The sequence below is a fragment of the Canis aureus genome, chromosome 19 (genome assembly GCF_053574225.1).
Source record: "Canis aureus isolate CA01 chromosome 19, VMU_Caureus_v.1.0, whole genome shotgun sequence".
In the NCBI taxonomy this organism is placed as follows: domain Eukaryota; kingdom Metazoa; phylum Chordata; class Mammalia; order Carnivora; family Canidae; genus Canis; species Canis aureus.
The window spans coordinates 50,915,171-50,935,527 of record NC_135629.1 but is presented as its reverse complement, the minus strand read 5'-3'; the positions used below and the strand labels follow the sequence as shown (position 1 = coordinate 50,935,527).

Below are 20,357 nucleotides of genomic sequence, written 5' to 3'. Positions count from 1 at the left end.
CACTGATAAAGACAATATATCTATAACTTTTATAATGATTCTTTCATTTACAGTTTTCTGGAGCATTATACATGAATCCATGTATCAGGCTTGCTTATATTAGATTTCTTTCCAATGGGGGTTTTCACATGTAAGGATGAAGGTCAATTGATGTTTACCCACACTGCTTACATTCAAGAGGTTTCTATTCAGTATGAGATCTTTCATGCCTTCGAAATGAATTGGGGCGACTGAAGGCTTTCCCACATTCTTTACATTTGTATGGTTTCTCTCCAGTGTGCATTCTCACATGTCCTCGAAAGGTAGTGCGATAAATGAAGGCTTTTCCACATTCCTTACATTCATAGGGTTTTTCTCCAGTGTGAGTTTTTTCATGTGTTCGAAAGGATGTGTAACAACTGAAGGCTCTACCACATTGTTTACATTCATAAGGCTTCTCTCCTGTGTGAGTTCTCTCATGTATTCGAAATGAACTGGGAAAATTGAAGGCTTTCCCGCATTCCTTACATTTATAAGGCCCATCTCCAGTGTGCATGATCATGTGTGTTCGAACACTTGACGGAGAAATAAAGGCTTTCCCACATTCTTTACATTTATAGGGCTTCTCTCCAGTGTGCTTTCTCATGTGTCCCTGAAAGGTTGTGCGATAAATGAAGGTTTTGCCACATTCCTTACATTCATAAGGTTTCTCTCCAGTGTGAGTTCTTTCATGTATTCGAAAGGAACTGGGCCAACTGAAGGTTTTACCACACTGTTTACATTCATAGGGTTTCTCTCCGGTGTGCGTCCTTTCATGTGATCGAAAGGAACTGGGACAAATGAAGGCTTTCCCACATTCCTTACATTTATAAGGTCCATCTCCAGTGTGTGTTATCATGTGTGTCCGAATGCTTGACAGAGAAATGAAGGCTTTCCCACATTCTTTACATTCGTAAGGTTTCTCTCCTGTGTGAATTCTTTCATGTATTCGCAAACCTAGAGGAGAACTGAACGTTTTCTCACATTGTTTACATTCATACTGCTTCTCTGCAGTGTGAGTCCTTTCATGTCTTCGAAAGGAACTGGGGCAACTGAGGGCTTTCCCACACTGCTTACATTCATAGGGTTTCTCTCCAGTGTGATTTCTTTCATGTATTCGTAAACCCAGTGGGGATCTGAGGGATTTACCACACTGTTGACACTGATAGGGTTTCTCTCCAGTGTGAGTCCTTTCATGTGTTCGCAATGAAGTTGAACAACTAAAAGCTTTCCCACATTCCTTACATTTATAAGGTCCATCTCCTGTGTGAGTTATCATGTGTCTTCGAAAAGTTGTGAGCCACGTGAAAGCTTTCCCACATTCCTGACATTCATAGGGTTTTTCTCCAGTGTGAGTCCTTTCGTGTCTGTGAACAGATTTGCGGTAACTGAAGGCTTTCCCACATTCCTTGCACTTATATGGCTTCTCTTCATACTCGTGATACTCATACGGCTTGTGTCCAGTGTGAGATCTGATGTGCCTATTAAGGGATGAGTGACGCACAAAGACTTTTCCACACACGCTACATTCACATGGTTTTAGTCCAGAAGGTGTTTTCTTGTTCAGATTAATACCTGGAATCTGGGTGATGGTTTCTCCACACTGACGACCTTCAGGTGGTTTTACTCCAGAAGAACTTTTCTTGTTGAGATTAAGATCTGGAATTTGGGTGATGGTGTCTCCACACTGGTGACCTTCAGGTGGTTTTACTCCAGGACTTTTCTTGTTCAGATTAAGATCTGGAGTCTGGCTGATGGTTTCTCCACTCTGATGACCCTCTTTGCTTTCACAAGGTTTTTCTACCACATGACTTCTGTAAAAAAAAAAAAAAAATTTATTAATTATTTCTTAGTAATCAATATTAGGATATTAGAATTATTTTATAATTTTTAGCAAAATGAAGGTTTCCTACCCTTTCTGAATCGTTTGAAAAGTTAAAATACTATATACTCCATAAAGTGGACTTGACCACAGCTATTATGTAAACGAAGATGATTAATATATGAGGTTTCTTTATGCTGTTTCCAAAATGGACACATTATGTCACATTTATTTATTTATTTATTTATTTATTTATGAGATTTTATTTATTTATTCATTTATTTATTTATTCATTTATTCATGGGGGGGCAGAGACACAGGTAGGTAGACACAGGAGAAGTAGGCTCCATGCAAGGAGCCCAACATGGGACTCGATCCTGGGTCTTCAGGATCAGGCCCTGGGCCGAAGGCAGCACTAAACCACTGAGCCACCTGGGCTGCCCACCTTATGTCACATTTAGTAAATACTTTCAAGACCAAAAAAATGTAAGGATAAATTTGAATAATTTGGTTTTTAAAAATCCATGATATAGCAGTATCCGACATGAAGCATCCTATCTATTGTGTGACTCACCTTAGTTTTCTCTCCTGGTTATTGTCCCTATCTTCAGTGTCATGCTCTTTCCATTTTTTCCCTAAAATACAGAGAAAAATAATTCCAAGTAATCAGACATCACAGAAAAATTAGTAGATTTTAGGTCTATGATGAGATTAGCTTACTAATGTACTCTTTTTCCACAGAACAAGATCAATGGGAAGAAATACTTGTACTCTAATTGCCAAAGTTAAGAACGAATGTCATCATCTTTACCTATTGAGGAAAGGTTTCTGAAGGTTTCCCGCATCACATCTCTGTAGAGTTTCTTTTGTGAAGAATCCAGTAAAGCCCACTCTTCCAGGGTGAAGCTCACAGCTACATCCTCAAAGGTTACTGAGTCCTAAAACATCCCAAATATGTTTATAGTAGCATGTATGATGAGTCTGACAGCACTGGGGATCTATACTCAATTTATAGGAAGGTTATATATGATTCTGTGGTATCCACACATTTATTTTATGTCTTGGTCATGAGAAACTTACTCTGTTCATACTTCCTCATAAATTTAACAGCATCATGAACACATGCAAATTATTTATTCATCTTTATGGGATCACTTTAAACGTTACTGTTCTCTAATAACAGGGCCTAGAGCACCTTGGAAAAATGAGAGAAATGCTATACAAATGAAAAGTATTATTTTAAGCACACCAATTCCTTTTGAGAAAAATGCTCTCATCTCCTTCCTTCTTACCTACCATTTAACTCAGCACTCCATGATGTACGGGGTCAAATCTGCATGAGGTTTTAATGAATAAAACACAGTGAAGAACTGGAAGCTTTTTCTTCTAGTCCCATCACCAAACATGAGAGTCCAGGAGGCCTGTGGAAATGCAACTTGTAATAAGGATCAGCTTGCTATACCAGCCTGAAGTGCTCCAGGCCATTAGAGGTAGCCTGATGTAACTAGATAAAGGAAAATATTCTCATGAAGAAGTAGTACTTTTAACTTGTGTGATATTTATCAGTTTTTCCATTCTCTCTCTCTCTGTCCCATTTCATGGAGCGAGGAAGTTATTCAGAAGCTAGGGCTCAGACAATTTAGCATGATAGGACATGCTGCTAAAAAGGCACAATTTAAATCTCCACAAAAACCCTATACTCATGATGAGCCTCAGGGTTGCTTCTCACTTTTTAGCACACACACAGAGATGCAAAGGTGTTAGAAGAGCTTTTTGATCAAACTCTAACAGCGTACCCTGGCCATTCTAACCTTGATGAATACATTAAGAACTGCAGGTTGTGAGGGAGTTCACTGGTATCTACAATGGTCTGATGATGAATCTGTTTGTGATTATTAAATCTGTAAAGGATTCAGCAGTGCTTTCCTCCAAATGAACATAAAATCTTCAGTCTCCAATTTCAGGAGGAAGTTTCCTGACCAGCCACTCTAGAGGGAGCCCTCTCATTTTCTCTCCTTTATGAGCTCTGATGTGGTGCAGAGAAGCACAACAGCTACACCCAAATATAGGAATCCCTAAGTTGATGACACCACATACTGCCAACAGGGTATAATAGAGTTTATTTTATAATTGAGGTCTCTAGGGAGGAAGGCAGGCCTCTCAAGCAGGCATGAAATGGCTTGAGAGAACAGGGGAAAACACGTGGACTTTTTAACTGAGGCTGTGGGCGGACTAGAGGTTCATACACAAGGACAGGAGCTTGTGTGAATGGAATCTCTTGCCACCGCCAAAGTAGTAAGCACTAGGCTTTTTTACTGCCTTGGATAGAACTGGACCACAGAAGGAGGGAGGAGGGATGAGCTTCAAAGCTATAAGCAGTTAAACATTTGAAGCAGTCACTCCCTTGCAAGGAAAAAGCAAAAACAAAAAATAAAAAAATAAACTTAAAATGAACAACTCTTCTTAGATCCATCAGAGAACTGAGGAAAGAGGGCAAACCATGGTCTTCAAATTGGAGACAGAAAAGAAGCTAAACTGAAATATGCCCAGAATATTCTATTCTTAACAAGGCCTGTCTTCAGAAGAATCTGTTTCATTGGGGCTAAGCAAACAGAAAAAAAACACAATATCCAAGAACTTTGGGATAATGACAATGGGAATAACTGATGGAAAAGAAAGGCAGAAAAGAACAGAAAAAGTAAGTGAAGCAATAATGACTCCATCTTCCTACCATTCAAATAGCAAACTGCAGATCCGGGAAGCTAAAAGAACACAAAACATGAAAGAAAAAAAAAAAAAAAACAACCCAAACCAAAAATGCATATTCAAGCACATCCTATTCAAGCTGGAGAAAAATCAATGACAAAGAGAATATAGCTAGAGAAGCCAAAAGGGGAAAAACAAACCTAAGTTACATGGAAACAAAGTAAGAATTAAATGGACTTCTTTCTGAAACCATTTCAGCAAGAAGAAATGAGTGAAAGTGCTGAAAGTAAAAAAAACCACCATCCTGCAATTCTGTGTTAAAATTATTCTTCGAAAATGAGGGAGAAATACAGACTTTGAGACAAAAATTGAGGCATTTGACATGAGTACATCTGTTGTGCAAGAAACCTGAAAAGAAATTCATCAGGAGGTAAAAAAGAAAGGTAAAGCATTAGGAAAAATTACTGTAGGTAAAATACCTTTTCTTTTACCAACAAATCTGACAAGTATCACTTTTGTATTCAGTGATAACTTTTGGATAAACGAATGACAATGTTACAAAGGGCACGGAGAAGTGAGGAATACTGTGACATTACGTAAACTCAAGAAAACAAACTCAAATAACTATAATCGATATGGTAAGAAGACCTAAAATGTTCAATTAAAGCCAAAGGCTGCAGAAAAATGGTGAAAGACACAGAAACAAGGACAACAGAGAAAGAGTAAAATGAAAGATGCTCATCAACATTATCAATAACCACCTTAAACATCAATGATCCAAACCTTAACACTGAAAGACACTATAATAGCATATTAAAAAAGAAGAAAATATAAAGACACAAACATCGAAGGATGGAGAGAGATATACCATGCCAACAATAATCAAAAGAAAGCTGGCAGAGCATATTAAGGTGGGACACAGCCTATTTCAAAGCAAGGAAATTTCAGATAAAGAAGGAATCACGTAATGATAAAGGGGTCAAATCTCCAAGAAAATATACAATTCTTTCTGTGTATGTGCATTAAATAACAAGAGTAGCAAGATATCTTAGGCAAAAACTCATAAAGTTGGATGCATCAACACCCCCATATCAGTAACATAAGAGTTCCAGCAGCCAGAAGATCAGGAAGGATACAATTACACTGAATAGCACCAATGAACAACTTTAATTGAAATCCATGGACTATGTCATTAGCAGCAAATACACATTCTTCTCCAGTTCACAGGGTAACATTCACCAAGACAAACTACCTCTTGGGATATAAAACACCTTAACTTTGAAGCAACAGAAATCCTACAAAACTATGTTCTCAGAAGACAGCAGCATTAATCTGGAAATCAGTATCAGGAAAGTAGTTGGAAAATCCCCAAAGACATGGAGATTAAAAACTTCTAGGGCAGCCCAGGGGGCTCACTGCCTTCGGTTTAGCACTGCCTTCAGCCCAGGGCGTGATCCTGGAGTCCCGGGATCAAGTCTCACATCGGGCTCCCTGATGGAGCTTGCTTCTTCCTCTGCCTGTCTGTCTGTCTGTTTCTCCTCTGTGTGTCTCATGAATAAATAACATTTTTTTAAGTTTTAAAAAACTTCTAAATATTGAGATCAAAATGTCTTATTATTTTGAACGATATGAAAATAGAATTTATCTAAAGTTGTCTAGTATAGCAATTGTAGGAGCCTAGAAGGAAATTTATACCACTAAATAAACAAAAGGGAAAAAAAATCTACGGTCAATAATTTAAGCAACTACCAGAGAAACTATAAAGAACGACAAATTAAACCTCAAGCAGAATGAAATATTCCTGTTCAAGATGGTGACACAGAAGCATCCTGAACTTACTTTCTCTCACAGACACGCTGAATGAACATCTACATTTGGAATAATTTCCTTGGGAAAAACTAAACCCCCCAAACTAAGCAACTCTGACACACTGGATGAATGAGGAAACTCACATAAAAGAGGTAGGAGAGGGATCCCTGGGTGGTGCAGCGGTTTGGCGCCTGCCTTTGGCCCAGGGCGCGATCCTGGAGATCCGGGATCGAATCCCATGTCAGGCTCCCGGTGCATGGAGCCTGCTTCTCCCTCTGCCTGTGTCTCTGCCTCTCTCTCTCTCACTGTGTGCCTATCATGAATAAATAAAAAAATTAAAAAAAAAAAGAGGTAGGAGAGGCTGCGACACAATCCTGCCATAAACCCCACCCCAGGTACAGCAAGTCACAATCAAGACGGAACTCAAAATCCCAAGCTTCTCCCTGAGGAGTGAAGGTTCTGAACCCCATATCTGGTACTCCCAACTTTTAAGACCTGAACCTGAGATGGACCCCTAAATATCTACCTTTGAAAGCCCATGGAGCCTGCATCCACAGGACTAAGAAGGCTATAGCAAACTGAAACAGTTCTTAAAAGGTTCACATGTGCAGACTCACTCAACCCAAGACCCAGCATAGAGGCCACTGACTGAAAAGCACCCAGGCTTTCTGTAGAAGAGTCTTGCTTGAGGGGTGCCAGGATGGCTCAATTGGTTAAGGACCTCTTTATTTCAGCTCAGGTCATGAGATTAAGAGTCCTGCACTGGGCTCCCTGGTGGGTGTGGAGCCTGCTTATGATTCTCGTTCTCCCTCTTCCTCTGCCCCTCCCCCATTTCTTAAAAAAAGACATGGCCTGCTAATCTTACATGCAGGCATCTAATTTAACATATGTGTAAGGACTTATTGAAATGTTTTCCAAAAACAGGTGAGCAGGTACAATTTTTGTGCTCTCCCTCTGCCTCCTCTCTCCAGCTCTCCAGTATCTCCCAGGAGCTTGTGCTCTTGCCTGACACTTGATTTTTATAGAAAATTTTGCTGTCCAAGAAACACCTCTAGATTGCCTGGCTGTGGTGGTCAGTGGGGCTTATGCTGATGGATCCCACAAGACTTAACAAATGGAAGAAGAGTTCTTAACTGGCTTATATTTCCAGGGCACAGAGAGACAACAGACTGAAGCACTCAGTCTCTGCAAAAGAGGCCTGTTAGTTTATCTTCATAGCTGTGATCTGAGGGGCAAGCTTCTAATTAAAAACACTCCTGGGGCCCAAACTACATCCTCTCTAGAGACTGGGAAAGACAGTAGTGTAGGAGTGCTGACAATACTAGCTCCACCTTTGCCCCTCCATCTTGTTCATGTTTGGTCAATGACTTCTCTTGGGGCTACATGTTCCTGGCCCCTTATACATTAACAGACATACATTAGGAATGCCCACCAAGGTTGGAATGGGGGGAGGCTTGTTTTGGCCTTCCATGAATCTGTTAGAGATAACATAGTCTTACCCAATCAGAACAGTAAAAAGAAAAAAAGAAGAGTGACGACAATAGCTTAAGGGACTTATGAGACTACATCAAACTGACCAACACCTGCATTATAGGACTCCCAAAGAGGAGAAAAAGGAACAGAAAACTTAACTTTAATAATGGCAGAAAACTTCCCTAACCTGGAGAAGGAAACAGACATCAAGATCCAGGAATCCCAGAGAGTTCCAAATACAATGAACCCAACGAAACTCACACAAAGAAACATAATTAGCATCAAAAGCTAGAGATAAGGACAGGCTTGCTCTCTTGCTAAAACCAACAAGAGAAAAACAACAACAACAACAACAAAACTTGTTACTTACAAAGGAACTCCCATAAGATCATCAGAGTTTTCAGCAAAAACTTTGCAGGCTAGAAGGCAGTGATGTGATATATCCACTGTTGGAAAAAACAAACAAACAAACCTGCTAACCAAGAAAACTCAACTCAGTAAAGCTGTCCTTCCAAATTGGAGAAAGAGTTTTCAAATGAAGCAAAAACTAAAGGGAGTTGATCAACAGCAGACTGGCCTTGCAAACCATCCAAAAGGGGTTTTTAAAAAGATTTTACTTGTTTATTCATGAGAGACGAGAGAGAGAGAGAGAGAGAGAGAGAGAGAGAGAGAGGTAGAGATACAGGCAGAGGGAGAAGCAGGCTCCACGTAGGGAGCCCGATGCAGGACTCTTTAAAACACAAAAGACCTCAGGTGGAAAGGATAAATTGAAAGTGACATACAGACTGAAAGTAACAGGATGGGAAAAATAATTCCATGCAAATGAAAACTAAAACTAGCTGTTTTATGAGATAAAACAGGCTTTAAGACAAAAACTGTAATGAGACAAAGGAAGTCATTATATAATGATAAAGGGGTGAATCCCATTAAGAGGATATATTTGTGAATGTTTATACACTCAAAATAGGAGGACCTAAATATATAAAGCAAATATTAACAGACCTAAAGAGAGAAACAGCAATACAATAGTGGGGGGAGGGGGGCTTTAATAGCTTACTTTCATCAATGGATATATCATCCAGACAGAAAATCAGTAAGGAAACATTGAGCTTAAATGACATATTAAACCAGAAGGCCATAACAGTCCATCTAAAAGGAACAGAATACACATTCTTAAGTGCAATAGAACATCCTCCAAACAGATATGTTAGGCCACAAATCTTAATAAACTTAAGATTAAAGCCCTATTAAGCATCTTTCCCAACCACAATGGTAGGCCTAGAAATCAACTGCAAGGAGAAAAACTGGACAATTCACAAATACATACAGATTAAACAACCTGCTACTAAACAACCAATAGATGAAAGAAATCAGTTGAGAACTAAAAAAATAATTTTTTTAAAAACCTTGACAAAAATTAAAACGGTTATTACTACACCACAAAACTTATGAGATGCAACAAAAATAGTTCCAAGAAGGACGTTCATAGCAATAAATGCTTACATCAAGAAAGATCTCAAATAAACCCAACTTATACCTCAAGGAACTAGAAAAAAAGTGAAATCCAAAGTTATAAGAAGGAGAAAAATAAAGATCATAGTGAAAATAAACAAAATACAAATTAAAAAAGACAATAGAAGAAAAAAACGGTGAAATTGAGTGTGTTTTTTTTTTTTAATAAGATAAACAAAATGGAGGGGATGCTGGGTGGTTCAGTCAGTTAAGCATCTACCTTCAGCTCAGGTCCTGATCCCAGGGTCCTGTGGTTGAGCCCTTTGTTGAAATTCCCACTAAGTAGAGTCTGCCTCTCCCTCTCCCTCTGCTGCTCCCCCTGCTTGTGCTCTCTCACACATGCTCTCTTCTGTCAAATAAAATCTTCTAAGAAAAAAGGTAAATAAAATGGATAGACTTTTAGCTGGAGTCACCAAGAAAAAAAGGACTCAAATCTATAAAATCAGAAATGAAGGGATGCATGGGTGGCTCAGTGGTTGAGGATCTGCCTTTGGCTCAGGGCATGGTCTGGGATCAAGTCCCACATTGGGCTCCCTGCAGGGATCCTGTTTCTCCCTATGCCTGTATCTCTGCCTCTCTGTATCTCTCATGAAACAACCTTAAAAAAGAAAAAAAAAAAACAAGAAATGAAGGAAGAGACATTACAACTCGTACCACAAAATACCAATGGTCATAAGACATTATGAACAATTATACACCAAAAAATTGGACAACCTAGAAGACCTAGATTAAGCCCTTAGAAACAAAAAACATATCAAGACAATTATGAAGAAGCCAAAAATCTGAACAGACTGATTATTAGTAAAGAATCAACCAGTAATCAAAAACTTCCCGACAAAGAAAAATCCAGGACCAGTGGCTTCACTGGTAAACTCTACCAAACATTCAAAGAAAAACACCAAATCCTTCTCAAACTCCATAAAAAACAGGAGGGAACACTTCCAAACTAATTTTGAGGCCAGTTACCCTAATACCAAAACCAAACAAGGATACCATAAGAACATTACAGGCCAACATCCCAGATGAACATAAAATAGAAAAGTCCTCAACAAAGTACTAGCAAACAACACACTAAAAAGATCACACACAGGGCAGCCCGGGTGGCTCAGCGGGTTAGCGCCACCTTCAGCCCAGGGTGTGATCCTGGGGACAGGGGATTGAGTCCCATGTCCGGCTCCCGCGTGGAGCCAACTTCTCCCTCTGCCTGTGTCTCTGGCTCTCTCTCTCTCTGTGTCTTGAATGAATGAATGAATGAATAAATAAATAAAATAAAAAGATAACATACTATGTACGAACAAGTGGGATTTATTCCACGATGCAAGTAGGGTTTAGCGTCTACAAATCAATGTGATAAACCATATTAACAAAATGAAGATTAAAAATCATGATCATCTCAATAGATGCAGAAAAGGCAGTAAAATTCAACATCCATTTATGACAAAAACTCTCCAACAAAGTGGGTATACAGGGAAAGTACTTCAACGTAATAAAAGCCATATATGACAATCCCACAGATAACCTCATACACGATGCTGAAAAGCTGAAAGTTTTTCCACTAAGATCAGGAATAAGGGAAGGATGCCCAATACATAGAATTGGATGTTCTAGCCAGGGCAATTCAGCAAGAAAAAGAAAAATGGCACCCAGATTAGAAAAAAATGAGATAAAATGGTCTATTTGTAGATGACATATTCTACAGATCTTCTTCAACTTAGATTGTTTTATGTACTGATGTATCATAAATTGGAAAAATCTCTAAATTGAAAATGTATTTAATACACCTAATTTACTAAACATCCAAGCTTAGCCTAACCTATCCTAATCATTATTAGAACTTACACTAGCCTCCAGCTGGATATAATCTAACACAAAGCCTGTTTTTTATTAAAGTCTTTAAAAAAAAAAAAAGATTTATTTTTTTCAGGGGGACGGGGGAGGGGATCTCCAGCAGACTCCCTGCTGAGCGAGGAGGCCCTACACAGGGCTCAGTCCCATAGCTCTGCAATCAAGAGTTGGATGCTTAACCAACTGAGCTACCCAGGCACCCCACAAACCCTATTTTTTAACAAAGTGTTGAATATCTCATGTAGTTTATTGAATACCATACTGAAAGTAAAAAACAGAACAGTTGCACTGAGACCAAAGGGCTGTAACTGTAACAATCATTTACACCATCAAAAAGTAAAACAAAGGGCAGCCCGGGTGACTCAACAGTTTAGTGCTGCCTTCAGCCCGGAGCGTGATCCTGGAGACCTGGGATCGAGTCCCACGTTGGGCTCCCTGCATGTAGCCTGCTTCTCCCTTTGCCTGTGTCTCTGCCTCTCTCTTTCTGTGTCTCTCATGAATAAATAAAATCTTTTTTTTTTTTTTCAAATTTTTTTTTTAAAATTTATTTATGATAGTCATACAGAGAGAGGGAGAGAGAGGCAGAGACATAGGCAGAGGGAGAAGCAGGCTCCATGCACCGGGAGCCTGACGTGGGATTCGATCCTGGGTCTCCAGGATCGCACCCTGGGCCAAAGGCAGGCGCCAAACCGCTGTGCCACCCAGGGATCCCTGATAAATAAAATCTTTAAAAAAAAAAAGTAAAAAGAAAATCTTGAGTCAAACCGTAGATAAGCTGGAGGCTGGCTGTATATAGAAAACTCTAAAGACTCCAACACAAACTGTTTGTACTAATTCAATAAAGTTGCAAAGTTGCAGGATACAAAATCAATATACAAAAATCGATTGTCAAAAAACAAAAAAAACAACAAAAAAAAAACAAACAAAAATCGATTGTCTCGGGCAACCCGGGTGGCTCGGTGGTTTAGCACCGCCTTCAGCCCAGGGCCTGATTCTGGAGACCCAGGATCGAGTCCCACGTCAGGCTCCCTGCATGGAGTCTGCTTCTCCCTCTGTATATCTGCCTCTATCTCTCTCTGTGTCCCTTATGAATAAATAAATAAAATCTTTAAAAAATTGTCTCTTTATACTGATAAGAAACTATCAGAAATAGAAATTAAGAAAACAGTCCACCTTAAAAAACTTAATAATTTTAAAGGTATGTTAACTATACTAAAATTAAAAACAATAAAATTATTAAAAATAGTCCCTTACAATTGCATCAAAAAGAAAATAGGAATAAATTTAATAAAAAGGTGAAAGATCCAGGGATGCTTGGGTGGCTTAGTGGTTGAGCATTTACCTTTGGCTCAGGTCGTGATCCCAGGGTCCTGGGATCTAGTCCCACATTAGGCTCCCTGCGGGAGCTTACTTCTCTCACTCTGCCAGTGTTTCTGCCCTCTCTATGTGTCTCATGAATAAATAAAATCTTTTTTTTAAAAAATGAAAGACCTCTATACTGAGAACTGTAAGACATTAAAAAAAATGATAATGACACTAATAAATGGGAAGATATATCTCATGCTCAATGGATTGAAAGAATATTGTAAAAATATTCATACTATCTAAAGCTATTTACAGATTCAATGCAATCCCTATCAAAATTTCAATAGCATTTCTACAGAAATAGAACAATCCTAAAATCTGCACGGAACCACAAAGACCCTGAATAGCCAAAACAATCTTAAGAACAAATCTGGAGGCACAGAACTTTATTTCAAACTATGTTACAAAGTTATAGTAATCAAAACAGTATGGAATTGACATAAAAATATATAAATCAGTGGAACAGAACAGAATCCAGAAATAAACCCACATTTCATGATTAATTAATTTACAACAAAGGAGACAAACATATACAGTGGGAGAAAGGACAGTCTCTTCAATAAATAGTGCTGGGAAAACCTGACCACTTTCTTATACCATATACAAAACTCAATTCAAAATCGATTGAAGATTTGAGTGTAAGACACGAATCCATAAAATTCCTAGAAGAAATCAGGTGGTAAGCTCCTTGACATCAATCTTGAAGATGGCTTTTTAGATCTAGCAAAAATCAACAAGTAGGTCTATATCAAACTAAAAAGCTTCTGCACACTAAAAGAAATCATCAATAAAATGAAAAGGCAGCCTATTCAATGGGAGAAAATATTCACAAATCCTATCTCTGATAAGGGGTTACATCCAAAATACATAAAAAACTCCTAAAACTCAACACCAAAAAAAAAAAATCCAATTAAATAAAATGAACAGCGAATCTAAATAGACATTTATACACAGAACACTTACAGATGGGCCAACAGGTATATGAAAAAGTGCCCAATATCAGTAATCATCAGGGAAATGCAAATCAGAACAACAATGAGCTATCAGCTCACACCTGTCAGAATGGCTAGTACCAAAAAGATAAGAAATGAGTTTTGGTGGTGCAGGGAACCCTTATGCACCGTTACTGGGAATGTAAACTGGTGCAGCAACTATGGAAACAGTATGGAGAGTCCTCAAAAAATTAGAAATACAATGACCAAGTGTTCCAAAAGTACCACTTTGGGATATTTATCAGAAAAAAAAAAAAAAAAAACACATGTCCCCTATATTCACTGCATTATTATTTACAATAGCCAAGATATGAAAGCAAGCAATCACCAATGAACAAACTGATATTAATGGAAATAGCCATAAAAAAGAATAAAATATTGCCCTTTTTTTAAATTTATTTATGATAGTCACAGAGAGAGAGAGAGAGGCAGAGACATAGGCAGAGGGAGAAGCAGGCTCCATGCACCGGGAGCCCGACGTGGGATTCAGTCCCGGGTCTCCAGGATTGCGCCCTGGGCCAAAGGCAGGCGCTAAACAGCTGCCCACCCAGGGATCCCTATTGCCCATTTTTTGACAGAGAAAATCTTAAACAGCCCAAGGCCAGAATGGAGCCTGATGCAGGGTTTGAGCTCATGACCCTGAGATCATAACCTGAGCCAAAATCAAGAATCAGACATTTAACCAACTAAGCCACCCAGGTGCCCTAAATCTTGCCATTCTTAACACATAAATAGACTTTGAGAATGTTATGCTAAGTGGAGTAAGTCAGAGAGAAAGAAAAATATTGTATGATCTCACTTATATGTGGAATCTTTCTTTTTAAAGATTGTATTTATTTATTCATGAGAGACACACACACACACAGAGGCAGAGAAACAGACAGAGGGAGAAGCAGGCTCCATGCAGGGAGCCCAACGTAGGACTCAATCCCGGGCCATCCAGGATCAGGCCCCAGGCCAAAGGCGGCGCTAAACCGCTGAGCCACCCTTATATGTGGAATCTAAAAACAAAAACACAGGGGCATCTGGGTGGCACAGTTAGTTAAGCATCCCACTCTTGGTTTCAGCTCCAGTAATAATCTCAGGGTCCTGAGATCAAGACCCACATCAGGCTCCATGCTTAGGCAGAGTCTGCTTGAGACTCTCCCTCTGCCCCTCCTTCACTGTGCACATGCTCTCTCTAAAATAAATAAATCCAAAAAAGAAGAAGAACAAAAGCACAAACTCCTACAGAAAGCAAAATGGTGGTTGCCAGCGGTGAAGGGTGGGGAAAATGAGTGAAGGGAGGTCAAAAGTACAAACTTTCAGTTACAAAATAAATCTTAAGTACATAGGATACAACATGGTGAGTAGAGTTCATAATACTGTTACTGAATATTTGAAAGTTGCTGAGAGTGTAGATCTTAAAATTTCTATGGTCAGTAAAGAAATTGTAACTATGTGCAATGAAAGATGTTAACTAGACTTACTGTGAAAATATTTCACAATATATACAAATACCAAGCCATTATGTTGCACTTGAAACTACTGTTACATGCCAATTATATCTCAATAAAAATAAGAAAAATAAAATGATAAAATTTACAAAAGACATTTAAAATTACAGGAAATTAAAAGACACTATCAAGAAAACCAAAAGCTAGCTCTCTGAAATGATTAATGGAATTGGTAAATGTCTAGTCAAGCTAAGTGAGAAAAGAGGGAAGACAGAGATTACTAATACCAGAAGGAATGAAAGGTGGTGAAAATGAAAAAACATTTGATAAAACCCAACACACACTTATAAAGAACAAGGTAAGAAGTCTCTCATCACTCCTATTCTTCATTGTCCTGGAAGACCTAGCTCATTCAGTAAGGCAACAAAAGGAAATAAAAGTTATATAGATTGAGAAGCAAAACATAAACCTGTGAGTTACATAGCACATGGTTTTCTATGTAGAATATCTGATCGTATCCCCAACAATTTCAGAGATTGCTCTGAAAAATACTGGGAGTACAGCAAAGTTGAAGGATGCAGAAGTCAACTGCTTTCCTATTGACCCACACAAATGTAGTAAACTGATTTTTGACAAAGAAAATAAACTTATATACACTATATTTTACTACTTAATAGTATTTTTAACTTTTGGTACTTTAAATTTAATTTTAATTTAAACTTTTCTACATAGGAAATCATTCTAAGATTTAATTCTTCAAGCACTAGCAGGAATAAAACTGCAACCCATAAAAAATGAAAAATTTCAAATCTCTAAAAGAACAAGGGACATCATAGTTTGTCCTTCTACTATATCTCACACTAGGGATACTATCAGGGATGAATAGCACGCAGCTTTCCATTAAGGGATTGCATTTAAAACCGGAAACCTACTAGGTATTTTAAAGATTTACATAAACTCAAGTAGTTTTTCTTACATCAATTAAAATAGAAATTCATTTGCCTTAAAAATAGTATGACCTTTAAAAGTCAAAGTTCTCTGGGGACATGAACATACAAAAACTGATCTAAAAATAAAAATGAGGGGATCCTTGGGTGGCTCAGCGGTTAAGTGCCTGCCTTCCGCCCAGGGCGTGGTTCTGGAGCCCTGGGATGGAGTCCCGCATCGGTCTCCCTGCATGGAGCCTGCTTCTCCCTCTGCCTGTGTCTCTGCCTCTCTCTCTGTCTCTCATGAATGAATAAAATCTTTAAATAAATAAATAAAATAAAAATGAGGGGTGCTCAGCTGGCTCAGTCAGTAGAGCATGTGACTCCTGATCTCAGGGTTATAAGTTCGAGTCCCACGTTGGGTGTAGAGATTTCTTAAAAATCTTTATATTAAAAAATAAAAACAAAAACAAAGGATGTGCCTATTAATTTCCATATGCCCATCTCACAGCTTGAGATTGTTACCTAAAAGGAATAAAAGTTCTGTCCGCTTTCAACATTTTCTTGCCTCACACATTTTTCTCAGTCAAGTTACATTTTCAAAGCCCAAGAAATAAAAAATCTTACCCATTCACACAGGAAATAAAACTGCAAACTACTAAGGAAACTAGGCTGAAGGGCCTGGAATATTCAATAGATAAAAAAAGAATGCCAAGGAAAGAAATGCAAACTTTCAAATCAGCTCAGATAAGCAGCCTGTTTACCCAAGAGTTAAGGAAAACCCACATTCAGAAATTAAACATTTCCAAGCTGGGCTCTGGACACGGCCAGTTGAGATGGCGCCTCCACAGTGGGTCAGGCCCTGGTGAAGGAGGGCGGGTTGGGTCATCTGAACAGCTGCAAAAATGTACTTACTCTGGGAGCCTTGCACACCCTCCTCTCTCCTGGCAGCTTATAGGAACTCCCTCTCCCAAGGTCTCCAGGATTACAAATGAGGAAACTCTCTGGCACACTCAGTTTAAGGTTCTAACTCCATTGAACTCCCCAATTCATAAACATTTTGTCCAGGAGACAGAACTCCAGACTTTTCAGTTTCTCAATAGCCAAATTACACTCGAGTGCACCTATGACATGGATGCAAAACCCAAATGTGTAAAAATATCCAGGGCTGAGAAAACTCCCTTTGCCTTTGCCAGCTCAAAGCTGGCCTGAGCTTGGAGTCCTCGGCCTGTGCTCCCCAGTCACAATGCCTTGGACCACCACTGATAATTTAAAGTATGTAAACACAGTGGGGTTCAAGAATCTGGCATAATCACACAAACCCAGTGTTTACGTGTAGAGAAGGAAAGACAATTTTAAGGAATTTTACTGGTTCAACAAGAAAACCAGCTACTAACAGAAAAGGTGTCAATTATTTCCAAGAAACTGATTTCTAAGCAACTGTGTTGGAATACTTAAGGTTAGAAGTTTAGGCCCTGATATACCATTTAAAATCACCTGAAAGTAAGGATTTACCTCAGAATATTGCGATACCCACTCAGAAGAAAAAAACGGAAGATTTTTAACAAATGGAAGGTAAATTTTTTCCCCTGAAATTCACCTTTTTAGGAAATACTTCACATACTATCTCCCAAGCTCTAAGTTTCAAGTGACTAAATCTTTTCATAGTGACCACTGCAAGGAGGGGCCGTGATGACAGATCACCCAGGAAAGTTTTAAAGAAGAACCTCCATGCAAAGGACTCCTCACAGGACGTCAGTGTCCAGGAAAGATCCTGGGGGGAGGGTCACAGGATTTCATCACACAGCTCCAGCTGGTTAGTCTCTGCATTCTTCTCATGTAAAATATCCACAAAAATAAACCTTTAAAAAGGGCCATTCATGGCTCTGTGGATAAACGGTAAAACAGTGCGTAATTTGAAATGCATCACGGAGAACAAACGGTTAATAATGATGCTATGAACTGGAGAGGAAAGATGGCGTTTCGGAATGCAGGGAAAGATCTGGAAATTTAGGCATTTGCTGCCAGTCCTATGAAGAGCTGGGCTGGGGGCACAGGGCCGTAGCTTTGAACCCTTCTCTCCAAACGTTTGGAAAAGTGAGGGGAAACCGGGCCCCCCGGGGAGAGAGGGATGGGGGACCCACAGACCACAGCACCGCCCGCGCACGAACCCGGGGGACCGAGGCACGACTGTCCCCTGACGACCCTCCCCGCGGTCATCGCCCGACCCAGGGAGGCGCGGCCGCGCAGAGACGGGGCAGGACACGGGGGCCCCGGCGGCCGGCCGGACCCCGCGCTGCGTGCCGCGCCACCAGCGGCCTCGGGTCCCCAGACTCCAGAGTGCACCGCGGGGAGGCCGGGTCCCGCCACGGCCGGTTCCAGCCGGTCCCACCGGCCCCCGGCCCGACTCCTGGCCCCGCACACTCACCATCGCTCGCTCTCTGGGGTAGCGGGTCGGCCACCATCCGATTGCCGCGGCCGGCGGGGGTCACGGCGCCCGAGGCGGCGGCGGCGCCTCCCGGAGCCTCTCAGGGCGGCGAGAGGGGATGCGCGGCTCCGCGGCCAGCAGCGACGGCACACAGTCCCCGCCGTCCACAGCGCGTCGCCCGCACGTACGGTTCCGGCGGCTCCCCGGATTGGACGGTTCGCGAGGCCCCGCCCCCGCCCGCCTGACTGACAGCGGGCCGGAGGTCACGTCTTTGAGGCGACCTTGCTTGGCCAGTGGGCTGCAACCTGTTCCCGCCCAGGACGACGCTGCCTCGGACCCGAAGGCCGCCAGGCCACTCGCGCAACCGTGACCCTTCGTCACAAACACGGACAAAAGTGACCTCACAGTGCGTCATAATGATGGTGGTTCCATTTTGATCTTTGACCATCGTCCCGCAGGGAGTCGTCTGCCCACCGCGACCTCCCAACCCCACTCTTTGTATGGAAAGAGTCTCGCAGTCCTGGGGCACTTAGCTTCGTGGGAGGTGTGAGCCCCACAGTCCTGGACCAGGCCCGAAGCCTCGGGTGCTCGCATGTGAGAAACATTGCGGCAAAAAACCACCCGAAAACCGAAAACCGGTCAGTGTGATTCCCGTGATACTTACCTGTTCAGAGGTCCAAGAAGAAAACTGAAAGAACACTGCTTAGTGAGAAATAATCCACGGTAAAGGTATCAAGGATAAACAGCGTCAGGACGGTGGTCATCTGTGGGGCAGGATGGAGGTGAGCCAGACCGGGGGACGTGAGGAGACTCTCACTACTGCCCAGGTTAGGAATCTTGATGACTCCGAGGACGATTATATTAGCAAATCCTACCGCAAAACATTCGTAAGTTCTTTCCTTAATATATTTGATCTTAAAAACCTTAAGAAACTCTGTTTGAAAAGAACCTAATTTGTATATGTTTGTCCTGTAATGTGGCAATCAGAGTTTCCACTCATGGTTTTGGTGGGAAAATTGGTTAAAAGCCAACTGTCTATTTAGAGAGAACCGTTGGCATAAACTCATCATCATACCTACTTTTTAAAAAGAAAAAGTGGCATGTATGATACATAAAGATATGGAGTATTTATTAATAGAATAATTAAGCAAAGTGTTTTTGCAATATATATGTATCATATTACCCCTTCTATAACTGTTACGGTCACCTGCAGTGTCAGGTGGGCCCCCATGCTGGGTTTGCTTGACAACACATCCCTTCCAGGAACAAATAAGAAGGTTAATTACTGGGGATCCCTGGGTGTCTCAGCAGTTTAGCGCCTGTCTTCGACCCAGGGCGTGGTCCCGCCATGGTCCTGGAGCCCCGGGATCGAGTCCCACATCGGGCTCCCTGCATTGAGCCTGCTTCTCCCTCTGCCTGTGTCTCTGCCTCTCTCTCTGTGTCTCGCTCATGAATAAATAAAATCTTAAAAAAAAGAGAAAAGGTTAATTACTTTGATAATACAAGTGTCCAAGGAGGGCAGGCCTCTCAAAAAGGTGGGAAATGCCTTGAAAGACCAAGGAAAGAGGGCAACTGGGTGACTTGGTTTTAGCTCAGGTCTTGATCTCAAAGTCATGGGATCAAACCCCAAGTCGGGCTTTGTACTCAACATACGAGTTTGCTTAAGACTCTCCTCTCTCTGCCCCTCACCTACTCCTCTCTCCCTAAAATAAATAAAAAATAAAATCTTTTTAAAAAGAAAGAGCAAGGAAAGGAGCCTGGCCTAGGTTTTTTCTTGAGCTTCAGGGGTTGTCCAGAGTGAGAGTTTGGGCACAAGGGCAGGGACTTCCCAGGACTGAATCTCTTGCCAGCAACAAATCAATGAGCAGCCAGGCTTTCTTCTCATCTTGTTCAGATGCAGGGAACAAGGAGAAGAAAGAAGAATGAGGCTTTTAAAGTTATTATCCAACTAACATTAAAAACCAGAGACCTCTGGTTTATCATCTAGCATGTAAGGAACCTAGAGGTGACATTCCCATCCTCACC

At 40.7% G+C, this 20,357-nt stretch overlaps 1 protein-coding gene and 2 long non-coding RNA genes across 6 annotated transcripts in view; 2 read left to right on the top strand and 1 right to left on the bottom strand.

Moving 5' to 3' along the window:
• Positions 1 to 4,644, top strand: part of LOC144290517 (uncharacterized) — a 35,680-nt gene extending 31,036 nt beyond the window's left edge. For both annotated transcript variants that reach the window (XR_013358126.1, XR_013358127.1), the window contains exon 3: positions 2,582 to 4,644. This is a non-coding gene — a long non-coding RNA (uncharacterized LOC144290517). The remainder of the gene's footprint in view (positions 1 to 2,581) is intronic.
• Positions 7 to 18,694, bottom strand: LOC144290513 (uncharacterized). The gene is given in 5 exon segments (XM_077859828.1): positions 7 to 415; positions 417 to 1,832; positions 2,415 to 2,475; positions 2,652 to 2,778; positions 18,333 to 18,694. Coding segments are annotated over 5 exon segments (1,923 nt in total). The 5' UTR covers positions 18,336 to 18,694; the 3' UTR covers positions 7 to 99.
• The window catches only part of LOC144290515 (uncharacterized), a 17,718-nt gene continuing 15,922 nt past the window's right edge, over positions 18,562 to 20,357 (top strand). The window contains exon 1 of one of the 3 annotated variants that reach the window (XR_013358122.1): positions 18,562 to 19,219. This is a non-coding gene — a long non-coding RNA (uncharacterized LOC144290515). The remainder of the gene's footprint in view (positions 19,220 to 20,357) is intronic. The other 2 variants (XR_013358124.1, XR_013358123.1) reach the window with 2 other exon arrangements.